The sequence below is a fragment of the Solea solea genome, chromosome 19, assembly GCF_958295425.1.
Source record: "Solea solea chromosome 19, fSolSol10.1, whole genome shotgun sequence".
Lineage (NCBI taxonomy): Eukaryota > Metazoa > Chordata > Actinopteri > Pleuronectiformes > Soleidae > Solea > Solea solea.
The window spans coordinates 3828451-3840959 of record NC_081152.1 but is presented as its reverse complement, the minus strand read 5'-3'; the positions used below and the strand labels follow the sequence as shown (position 1 = coordinate 3840959).

The 12509-nt window shown below is 42.8% G+C and overlaps 1 protein-coding gene across 4 annotated transcripts in view; it reads right to left on the bottom strand.

The window, feature by feature from the left end:
- Positions 1-12509, bottom strand: part of adamts6 (ADAM metallopeptidase with thrombospondin type 1 motif, 6) — a 75335-nt gene that overhangs the window by 55363 nt on the left and 7463 nt on the right. For all 4 annotated transcript variants that reach the window (XM_058617632.1, XM_058617631.1, XM_058617633.1 and 1 more), the window contains 4 exons: positions 12358-12441; positions 9105-9250; positions 4980-5023; positions 388-493 (listed from right to left, as the gene is read on the bottom strand). In XM_058617632.1, the coding sequence (XP_058473615.1) occupies positions 388-493; positions 4980-5023; positions 9105-9250; positions 12358-12441 (380 nt within the window). The remainder of the gene's footprint in view (positions 1-387; positions 494-4979; positions 5024-9104; positions 9251-12357; positions 12442-12509) is intronic.

Genomic DNA, 12509 nt, shown 5'->3' with positions numbered 1-12509 from the left:
GATTATCAAAAAAAATCCAATGAAGTTTCTGGTACTAAACGACTTGATCAGAACGACTTGAATTCCACTTCCACTGATTCAGGCAGTATAATAATCAAATGACAGCTTTCCCCATTTGGAGAAAAGCAGATTATATTTACATGACTCACATAACGGGTCATAAATTTCCAGGGAACATTTTGAATACAAAAAAATGAGTGAACGAGACAAAATCTTGCATCTCTTACACACGGAGATTCATAAGTTGCCTACAAAGCATATTTACACAGAGATTCATAAGTTGCCTACAAATCATCATCATATCATATATATATATATATATATATATATATATATATATATATATACATAATTGTTGAACCTTAAAACATCTTTTTAAAAACTCACTTGTGGCCAATCTCGTGCGCGATGGTGAAAGCAGAGCTGAGGCCGATGTCTTCATTGATGCTGCAGCTCCTCTCCGGCTCACACATTCCAGCCACCGAGGCCAAGCCTGGACACAAAGACGCACACACATGCCAGACAAACATACAAACACACATTCTTAGGAGGGCTAGTCATAAAAATCAGGATTCCACACATATGATCGGCCCGCTTCCAGCAGCGCTGAAAGACAATCTGCTGCTAATAGATTCACTTTGGGGAAGCTGGGGTGTTGAGTTAAGCATCACTGGCTAGACAGCTTTTCTTTTTTCTTTTTTTTCATTACTTCTTGCAAACTACAGAGACCGGTGGAAAACGTCTAGACAAGGGCAAGATTTATACATTTCAATTCACAGTAACGGGGGGTCACCAAAATGCGAGCCAAGGAGAGGGGAATATAAGAACCCCCCCCTCGCCAACTCTGTGCCCCTGCAGAAACCTGTCAGAAAATATAGATGGTTTACTCATTTCCCAAACCAGAGTCAGAGAACGAAGGGGAGAGGGGAGAGAGAGAAGAAAAAGAAAGAAAGAGAGAGAGAGGGGGGGGGAGGGTGTGTAAAGTTAAAACCTCTCCATTATCCAGGTGTCACAAGTCCTTTTTCTCTAAAGCTTGACAGGTCAGATAGGGAGACAGGAGGCAATTCTTCACAGATTACATCTACAGGTGACTGCAGAGTGGATCATATGACAGTGCAAAGCAGGTGTGTGTGCGTCTGTTGGTGTGTGTGTGTGTGTGTGTTAGAGGATGTGTAGAACTGTGCACTGGGAAAGAACATTTTAATTATGTTGTTTGTTGCAGTAAAAGACCTGAATGTATTAAAAAAAAAGTCTTACTAATGGCAGCCTGCAACTGAACACAATCCGATTTAAGTGGAAAGCTTTCTCCTTCCTAACACTGGGACATTTGGGGTGTTTACATCAGTAAAACATTCAACAGTAACCCTAATACTTTGGATAGAACCCAGACCTTCACATTCACATCCATATTTAGCATGTATTGTGACCAATTTTCCAGAAAACCAGCAAGAGAAAATGCAAAATATTGTGCCTTACTGGAGAGCTGGAAGGCACAAAAAAAGAAAAAAGAAACTCAAACAATAAAAAGTTCAAACATTGCTGAGTAAGCCTGATCAATGCCAGGTAAATCTCTCTGTACTCTGGAATGTACCGGAGTTTTTAAACCTGGCGTCCGTGTCCACATTCCCGCACTGGCACACCGCTGGCGATTTGTGTTTTACATCATCCAGCGATGATTGGTTTACCAGAGCTCAACCATGGCAACAGAGACAGAGTGTGACTACAACAACTGGGGAGTTACGGAGGAGACAGAGACATGGAAGGTGTTCAAGAAAAGGTCCTGATTCCTCCAGATAAAATGTAATTTCACATTCAGAGAAGAGATTACGGTCTAAGAAAGAAAGCAGTCAACACAGAGGGACAGAAATAGACTGAGGGCAGACACATAGAACAATTCATGGCTCTTGGACAGGCTAATATCTGTTAAATGTTTGAAGGAGGCTTTGTGGATGTTAATTCAGTAATGACTGTGTATTTGGTGTAGTGTTATTTCTCTCATTGTCAGAAAAGCAGCTTTAAAGCTGCTGTCAGTGAAATCTCTCAGTTCAAGTGTGTTAAATAGCTCTTTATTCTGACAGCTTACACTGTTCTGCAGGGCTTCCATGCAAGTTGAGATACAGTTGCAAGGTCCTGGCAGGAAATTGTTGTTGTTTTTTTTTTTTTAAATGTAGTGTGTCACACTTTTCTACACTCGGTGGCGATATGCCCCCCTCTCAACTTGTGGGATTTAGTATTTTTTGCAGTTGACCTATCAGGTCAAAGACCACAATGACTTTTTGTGCCATGTCCAGCTCCATTCTGTGTCTTTCTACCGTCCATTAACTTCAAAATATCGAACTCTTTAAAATGCCCCAAAAACTGGCTCTGAGTCCAGTTGCATGTGTAAATGCAGTCGTAATTCAAGCACAAACTGCATGGTCTGGGTGTGTTAGTCCAACTTTAAGAGAAATTAAGTTAAAATTCAGTATTTTAAATGTCCGGTCTCAGCCTTAAGTGCCAGATTGGGAAAATCTCCAAACGCCACCCTTGTTTTTTCATGTAGACAACCAATTCACTTCTTTAGAAAAACAACCGTGTCATAATCCCACCTCCCTCTTGTCACTTATCTTCATCATCTTCTTCCTCTTCTTGTGTTTGCATATTGTTTTATTTCCCGCTCCAACTTTCTTCATTCTGTCTCTGCTTCTGTGATTGTATACATTTTGTGATCTATACTTGTTTGAAGGAAGCTTTATTTGAAATAGTATGTTGTCGTTTGCTCGTGCTCAACATCTTCTTCTCTGGCTTTGGTTGTATTTCCGTAGCAGCGCTACAGCACCACACACAGGACTGGCATATGTACTACAGTGAGTAAAGGTTTGGGAGGTTTGGAGTCAACTCATGAAATGATGTCGTGTTTACGGAAAACTTTTTCAAAGCGACAAAGAAAACAACATTTTCATGGCGCTCTGCCGAGGTTCCAACTGAGCTGAGCCTATACTGAAAAGTGAGTTGAATCACAAACCGTTCAGTGACAGTGTCAGACCTTTTAAAAATGACCTATAAATTCACTCTTACATTGGCGTGCATGGATACAGTCCTAAAAACTGCACTCACATCGTCCAAACGTGCCCTGAGAGAGAGAGAGATATCGACAACCTCGACACACCTGCATTTGCACGAGGGAGCGGCTACATAAATCACTCTTTGCTGGTCAGCGCTGCCTCAGACTTCCCTGTGCAGCGCTTCGCGTGAACTCTGCCTCCCTGTTAAAAGTGGCAAGGCTTTTGTATCCTCTTCACTAAGAGGCTAAACAAGAATAGACTCGCAAATCAGGAGGCCACTGAAACCATTACTGCGGGGTAGAGAGGGAGCCTGAAGGTGAAGAGAGGGAGGGTGGAGGAGCGGGAGGGTGGCTACTCTGCGATTAGCTTAAGAATGTGTATGTGTGTGTTGGACAGAGTGAAGTGAGTGTGTGTGTACTTGTATTTGTTGCCTCCTTAGGAGCTTTTCTGGCATAAACAATGACCTTGTCAGGACCAGTAGTCCTCATGGAGACCAAACCTGGTCCTAATGAGGCGAAACCTAATTTCTGAGGAACTGGTTAAGTTTAGGGCTGAGATTTGAATGTAGTTAATTAGGTTTTATGGCACAATGCTGTAGGATGAAATGGCTTTTCAGGGATATGACCTGGTTTTAGGGTTAGGATTAGGGAATACATTATGTCTATGTGTCCTCACTAAGACAGTAAAAATGTGCGTGTGTGTGTGTGCACGCGGGTGAGCGAGCGCAGACACACAAATCGCATAGCGAGTGTTTTTCTTACCACGGTGGTGGACTGTGTATTATCTTCAGCCCCGTGATTACTGGGCGACCCTGGAGGCCAGCGATCTGACCCCGGGAGCATGATCCCAGAGAGGGGAGAAGGAGGGGGGGTTGGAGGAAGAAGGGGGTCGAGGTAGGTCTGGTGGTGGTGGTGGTGGTGGTGGTGAGAGCCGAGACAACGAGGAAGCCAAGCAGATGCCAGGGCAATTAAAGCGACCGAGGGAATGTGACGAATGCGGTCAATCTGTCAAACCACCCCTGAAGTCACAATATTACCTCCAAGATATACTGTGGTGCCTGCAGGGCCTTTGCAGAGATAAGATGAGGAGGGAAGACGGCCTGAGTGGAGTGGGTGGGGAGGGGGGTTTGGGACACGGCGGTGGTTGAAGAACAGTGAGAGAGAGAGAGAGAGAGAGAGAGAGAGAAGGAGAGAGGAGAAGGGAGGGAAGGGGTGGCGGAGGGTGGGGACAGGGGAGAATGGGTTCTGCCACTGCATGCTGTCCTTTTTCCACCCCCATTACCTTCTCAACCAGCATATCACCCACTCCATCTCCCTCCTGCATACTCTAACACTCCCTATAATTGTCCTTTTCCCCTTACATTTTCCTTTCAACTCCTCCTCTCATTCTTTTTCATCTCCTCCCTCTGTCACTACTCTCCATTTTACCCCCCCCCCCCCCCCCCACCCACCTTTCCCAAGTCTCCCTCCTCGTCTGTCCAACACATACCGTTTCCTTTCTCTTTCTCTTACACAGCCCCAGTAGAAGCATAAACACCTTTAGACAAACTGAGGAGGAGAGAGAGAGAGAGAGAGAGGGAGACAAGGAGAAAGGGTTTTATAATTTGGACACCGTGTGAGGAGGTGACCACGGCTGTCCAGGATCAGGACTCCAGGGCCTCAAGAGAGAGAGAGCCACTGAGGAGCTATAATAACGCAAGTGAAAACATCCTTCTCATTATGTCTCTCAGGAGCCGTCTGGTGTTCCTCTGAGGGAGAATGAGAAGGTTGCTAAACACGGTTTGTCTGAGGACACACTGAAGGTGAAAATGAAAACCCTCTCCAGAGAGTGAAAAAGAGTGAAAAGACACCCCTGACATATAGTCAACATCAGCTAATGTTACTTATTTGGCAGGAATGCACATGTTAAAGCAGTGTTTATAAACTGGAGACTCACCTAAGGTACCACAGGGTTTGTTCTTGTAGGTGCAGATGTCATACCTACGCACAGGCAAGAGAAGAGACAGAACAAAAACACTTTCATTAACTCCACTTTTTATTTACTTTTTAAACATGTGCTGTATTTTCCTCCACTGACTCTTTTGCCACATTCTTTCCGTGTTTAATCAGAAAGTCTGGCAATATATAATCTTAATCTTGAGCATAACAATAGCAATATAACGAAGCTATGAAAGCACCTGGTGCGCTCCACTCATCCACAGCATGAGCCTTTAGCACAAATGTCACAGGGGTAACACACACACACACACACACACAGTGCTCAAATGTCAAAGAGTAAAGTGAAAGGCTGCGGTCACGCCACCGTGTCCCGACTGTTAACTCCCGTGACCTGCACACAGGTAATCCAATAGAGCGAGGGAGGAATGAGGTGGTGCTGCTGCTGCTGCTGCTGCTGCTGCTGCTGCTACCGCTGCTGAACCCACTAAACCATAGTAATTTAAAGAGCACTACATATATTTCAAATGAAAGATCCAATCATTCCTAAAGCTTTTAATCTATTAAAACCAAGGGCAAAGCTAATCTAATTTCATTTTCCTTCCTTCCTTCCTCCCTTCCTTCCTTACCTTACTTTCTCTTCCCTCTTCCTATAGTGGAGCAGCTCCAAACCAGTGAGGTACAACCTCGCCCTCTTTCGGGGACGCCTGTTTTTTTATGCGATTCCATAATTGTGTCTTTTTGTTTTTCTTTTTTTTTTTCAAAAGTGACAGGCCGCGTTCCAAACGTGGCAGAATTCTAACACAGACTGATGGAAAAAAGCAAACCGAGCCACAGAGGTCACTGTGACGACGACAGCGATGGTGAAGGTGATAAGCAGCAGGTTGGGGAAACTGAGTCATGTAGGTGAAAAGATCTAATGAGCCTCTGCAGAATAGTTTAGAATAACCACAGGGGAATGGCTTTATTCCTTATCATAATATCATCATATTTCTCATACAATAATTCCATTTATTGAAGTACTTGGATGTTTTACAAAGTCAGGATTGACTTAATAATATGTAATGAGAACCTGAGACACATAATTAGAAAACATTACACTAAAAGTAGACAAAAATAGCTGACTGTCCAAATATAGTAACACAGTAAAAAATACTTCATATTCAAGAGAGACTGATGTATATGATTCTAAACAAACACTTACAATTATTCAGTTCATTCTTGCATTTACACTGTGCATGACACTGGCACCTGCTTCCTCCATATGTATTTGTTGACTCATGTATTAATAAATATTATTTAATATTTTTCTCAAAAACATGGACAAATAGCAAGACAATCCAAGAATCCAAGGCTTTAATTAGCAGCCCATGGCCAAGAGGAAAGGGATTGGGCTCATAATCAGAGGGTGGTTCAAATCTCAGGAAAGGCCAAAGGTCGGGGTGCCCCTGAGCAAGGTACCCAATCCCCCACTGCTCCTGCACCCGGCTTGTGTGTGTTCACGACTGGTGTGTAATAAGGATGGGTTAAATGCAGAGGTCAAATTCACTATCACTAACTGGTGTGTGTGCAAAAATAACTCATTCTAATTCTAGTGTCCAACATGACATCATCCAATGTTTTATCTTCTCTATCTGACCAAAGCAAACATCATGATTTTGCGGGGTAAATATACACAGGGAAAAAAGGTTGATGATGTTCATTGAGAGTAATCTGTGTGTATTGACAGTTTTGGCTCCACTTTAATTATAAAACGCTACATAAATGAATGAAATAACCCCCTGAGCTAAGTTCTGCCTGCAGCCACCATCATAGAGTCATTCTAAACCTTTTTTAAGCACATTCCACCATCAACTGCTCCTCCAGACATGGCAGCTAATAAGAGTTTACTGGTGTCTACCATCGGTTATTTATACTATCTCCAATGTTAGCATCTCTGAGCGCAGCTGCTGCCTCCTCCCAGCAGCCTATTACCTAATTTTCTCTGCACGTTGCCAGAGTTAAACGATTCACCAATGCCACATTTACTCTAAAGTTACAGACGTCCCACCAGAATGGAACTTACCCAAAGTGCTGCGGTACTAAAACCGGGGGTTTGGCTACCAATCAGCAAAGAAAGCAACAGCAGTGTTTGTGTGCGCCACCTACAGGGAGTAGGGCTGTTAAAGATTTAAAGCTTGCGCTACCTGCAGATAATAAGGACATCTGCAAATGTAAAATTAAGTGTTATGAGCCATTTAAGGTGAAAACCTCAATGGGAAACTCATGTGTGTTACAAAGAACTGTTTAAAACTGTTATTAGGACTCAGTGACCTCAAATATCTGTGCAAATGTGAAAGTATTTAATATATCCACAGACTGAGGCAATATTTCAGTCTGCACTCGGGTTACTTACACTACTGGCTCCATATGGACAACCCATGACCTATCCATACATAATCTATACTGCTGAATCAAGCACAGAACAGCTCTGACATCACCTACATATTAATTATCTACAAACAATTTTGCATTATCTCACCTGCCTACATAATTCACTGGCTAACCATAAGATCCAGGGGTGTCACTGCAGCCTGTGCATCTCTACTTGACAAACACGCTCTGATCAACAACATTAATGAATAATAAAAGCAGAGCAAATGAATCCTGCTCTTATCCCATTCAGAGCGGGTATTAGCATCAGTCACTCAACTCAGTCCATCCGGATCACACTTAGTGCAGGTCCGAACGGTTCAAATCTGTTCTGAATGCTTACTCAGATCTGATCACAAACCGATTTCAGAAAAGGTTTGAGGACGCACGTTGCCACATAGTTTTTCCTCAGGAAGGATTAGAGCCTGACTCCCCGGCTGACACCCAGCGACCTCCACAATCATAACACTGATCATCACACAATTCTCTGTTTCACTCAGCTACATTCATCTCTCTCTTGCTGACACACCCATAAACAAACTAACAACAGACAAGTCTGTCGCAGATAGACATGACATCAGTGTGTATTTGAATAAAAAGGAGTGGGGAACCATATCCGATGTCATGAGGTCACAGGAGACACTGTCAGGTGTGAACAGTCGTATGTAGCGCTATCCAGCTGCGATTGGTTCACTAAAGCAGATATATTGTCATTGTTGCTCTATTGCTATGGGATGTAGAAATGGCCATTTTTGCAAGCGCATCATAACACATTTCCAAGATAGCTACTGTAGCAGTAGCAGTGCTAAACTGCAGCTACTGTGAGTTTCCTCTCCTGGTGGGTGGTGCAGGTTGGCATGTGTGGACCTGGTCTGACAATTCCCAAATTACCGTTTTTGTGGACTATGACTGAAATATGACTGGCTAGTGACTAAGCATGAGAGTTACACTTCCAAGAGCTTTTAATCTATAACGTCCTACAGAGGAAAAATAAACAATTTGAGATAAATCCCATGACTAGTCGCATGTAGACGCCACTAAGCACTCTTTGAGGCTGGTGATGCTAAAACCAATAATAAAACCTGAGCCACAGCAGCTGGAGAACATCAACTGACAGACAACAAGAATGAGCACCTTAATGATAGAAAGGCTGTTTTGTGCTAAGCCTAGAGTCAAAAATCTTGGCTTTAGCCTATGTCAATCACACAGCGCCATCCTCTCACTAAACAAAACCAGTGGGGGGAATGTGCTCTTCAGTTGCTAGGTTATGTGGCCAAACAGTTCTGGCAACAATGAAGCCTATTCCAGGTAATGACAGACTTTTGCTGTTTCGTGGTAACACCCTTAACGCAACTTGCAGCATGACAGGTACAGCAAGTCTGAAACTGCACATTTTATTTACAGAACTGAGGTGTTTATTCACATCAGCTGTAACGCTTATAGTTGGAGTGTGTGCACAAGAAGTGGACATTTGGAGGTTTGAGTGCTGTACCTGCAGGCCACCCCTGCCAGCACACACACACACAGTCTCTAAAGCTGAACCGTGAGTCTTTATGAGCCAAAAGCACAGAAAATAACCTGCAACCCATTTGCCGAAAATGAGAAAATTAGCGCTACTTCCTATGAAAGAGCAACTCAAATGTGGCATCATTATACCAACATCTGAGGAAACAGTTCCATTTCCATAGTCTAGTAGACATGAGCTTGCACTTACCGGGTGATTAGGACGGCGTTGTCGTGATGAGCCATCCCATTTTCAGGAATACTGTTGCCATCACTGTGATGAGACAAGATGGACTTCTGCCACTTACAGAAACTGTCCAGAGACTTGTCAGCGTGGTGGTTGATCTCCAGGTTAGGCTGCAAAACACAATAATACAATAATATCAAAACACATTACACTACATCATATGGTCTTTTCCAGTGAGTTATAGTAGTGTATTAACTCAGATAATGTCTTGTTGTGTTACATTCTATTATATTTAACTTTAACTGTGTTTTTTACAGTAGATAATCTCATTCTCTTTTGTTCCATGTCTCTGTGTCATATTATCGTACGTCATGTGACAGGATGCAGTCAATTGTGTTGCATCATATCCTATTTTGTATAGTTATTGTGAGGTTGAATCGTGTCCAAACACATCCACGTCGTGCCATATTCATTTGTATTGCATCATGACACATGACTTAGTTTTTGATATGTTGGTGCAGTAGTTGGCACTGCTGCCTGTTAATCCTGGTTTGGTTTCTGTATAGATCATAGACTGTATATAAGAAATGGACATAGCCTTCCAGTTTGGTAAGTGAAGCCTATTTAGGCAGGTATAAACTATGCAGGATTTAATTTAACAGCTTCAGAGTCATTGTGATCGTTAAATGTCTTGTTGTGGGCGGATTGGGGGGTGTTGCCACTAGGGGGAGTCCTCAGAATCACAAGGTCTCGCAAGAGACACAAGTTGCTTCACGGCAATGGGCTGGGAAAATGAGCTTCAAATTCTCACTTGATTTATAACATCAGTAAGCATTTTCCTGAAGAAATCATGGTCTCAATCTCTAGTTTCAGCTCTTGTTCCCTTATCAAGGACAATAGACAATAAAGTACGACACATGTGAGTGGACACCATGTGATTGACAGCTGGTGCTGTCCAGTAGGTGCCCGGATGCAGGTCACGTCTGTCACGGCGTTGGTCAAATCACAAATGTCAAGGCTACACAAGGGAAGTTTGTTTTGCAGCCAAAAGACTACTCCACTTCTGATGTGCCGACTACAGTGTGGAATGGAGTTTACAGGTTTTTTCTCCGTGCCCTCCAGCTACCTCCCACAATCCCAAAAATATGCAAATTAGGGTGATGTTGATTGAGGGCTCTAATTTGACCTCACCTGTCAATGGTTGTTTGTCCCTGTATGTTGGTACTGCGATAGACCTCAACCAGTATCAGCCGGTATATATCGGGTGCATACGTGCTGGCTCAGTCATAAACAGAGCCATTGTTAATGTGATCGGTAACGCCTGTGCTTTTCCTGCTAAAACATGTCAAAATGGCTGCTGTACAAAGAGCCCATTGTGTCATTGTCTGATGTACTGCGTCACATTATATACTCTGTAGTACTATACTGTACACCACACTAAACAACTTCAAAGGATCGTTGTCATCAAAAGGACCAGTGGACTGGTTGAGACCAGTAACAGTGTATAAGCAGTACATTTCCAGGCAACACTTCAAAAGTTCAAATCCAAGTATATGTCATGACGGTGTCACGTAGCTGTGTGGTATATATACACATACAGTATCATTATGTTCCCACAATATCCCCAATTCCACTTTCAATTCCAGTCAGCGAACTTTTTTCATATCCCTCATATCCCTCGCTCTCCTCGTTTTCTGTCTGTCCCAACTGTCTGCTGTCCAGTAAAAGCAACAGCCGAGAGAATAAACAACACTGTCATGTGTTGACAACGCTGACAACCAATGAACCACTCCAGCAGCCAGAGTAGCGCAATTGTCTGGGTGAATTATTTGGAGGAGGACTGAACTGGGATCAGTGGGAGGTTGGGGAACAAGTTTTTTGGAGTGGATGCATTTTTGTATTTGATTTATGCAAAGATACAGTTCTTGTAAAGGTAAGAACAATTTATAGCAGGAGAAGGAGATACTGAATTGTAAAGTAAAGCACACATTTGATTAAATAGAGCAGAAGGGGATGAAAAAGATGCAGCCAAATAAAGACGGTTGGGCAATTTTGTAGAGGAGTCTGCAAAATACATCTCCTTCTGTTATAACCCATTTCCACTGGTCAAAAAACCAATTTAATTTGCAGGTTTAAACTGGTTTTTGACCAGTGGGAATGTGTTTAATCACTCCAGTCAAATGACTTTGCAATGCATGCAGATTTTATTGGTTTTCATCTGCAATCTGAATTAGTGGGAACACAAGTGTTAATGTCTTGCTCATGCACGTCATTTTTGGCAGCGTCAGTTCCACATCGATGTACTAAGATGTACATTCATCGTCTGGCCATTAGCAAAGCCATTAGCTATGTTACTTTTCACAGTTTGGGACAGTGCTCAATATTTCTATTTCCTCTTATTTAATTTAACTTTATGGCCAAGCAGAAGGGAACTGGGTTTGAGGCTGGAGGGTTGCCGTACAAACCCTGAGCGAGATACCCAATCCCCATTGCTCATTGTTAATTGACCCCTCACCCGAATAAATGGGAGGGTTGCATCAGGAAGCTCAGCCGACAGAAAAATCTCAAATATGCCAGATCATCTACTGTGTCACACCACAGTTCAGAACAACCACTGGCATGGAAATGGTGTTAATCACCTTTCATTCTGGTTCAAAAATCTCAGGTTCACCTGCTGATTCAAGTGTGAAATAGGCTGTAGTACAGCAGGTTCTGTTATAGTACACCAATACACCCCCGCAGCTGAATACGATGCGGCGCTGAACTCTGCTTGACCACTGATAAATTACAACAGAGCTTAAACAGCCCATTTGGCTGCAACTGTATCTGTAATTGAGTTCCTCCAAAACCAGGACTGACAGCCTAATACTTCCTTTTGGATCAAAGTGCGGCTCCACTTGAACATGAAGACAATTTTTCTGGGACTTGATGCCGCATTAAGATCCTCTATGATCCCTATAGAAAAAAAACAGATGCTCGGAAGACACTGTTTCTCCCATCACACATATGTACACATGTAAAAGCCCCCAGTCAAGGCTCCCTGAGGGAAGATGCCTGAACACAACCCTTATGTTATGTGACCATATGGTGAACGTTCTCTCTTCTCTCTCCCGTTCAGCTGTGGTAATCACATAAAATACTGCAGCTCAGTCACGCCAGGCACATCACTTATAAACCCGGTGACTATAGGAAAGGATGCCCATAGTAATATCTTCGGTTATACTTCACAGACAGCTTAAAGTTAGTTCTGTATCTCTATTTTTTATTAATTTCTTACCTGATCTTCGGTTAGAACAATCAGCCGGGTCACAATAATGTTCACAACATTTCCTAGACTGGCATCACGGTAAAGTTTGGCAACCTGACCTCCAGAAAAGAAGAAAAGACACAAAGTCAGACAAATTGTGTGTCATATATGTCACAATATCC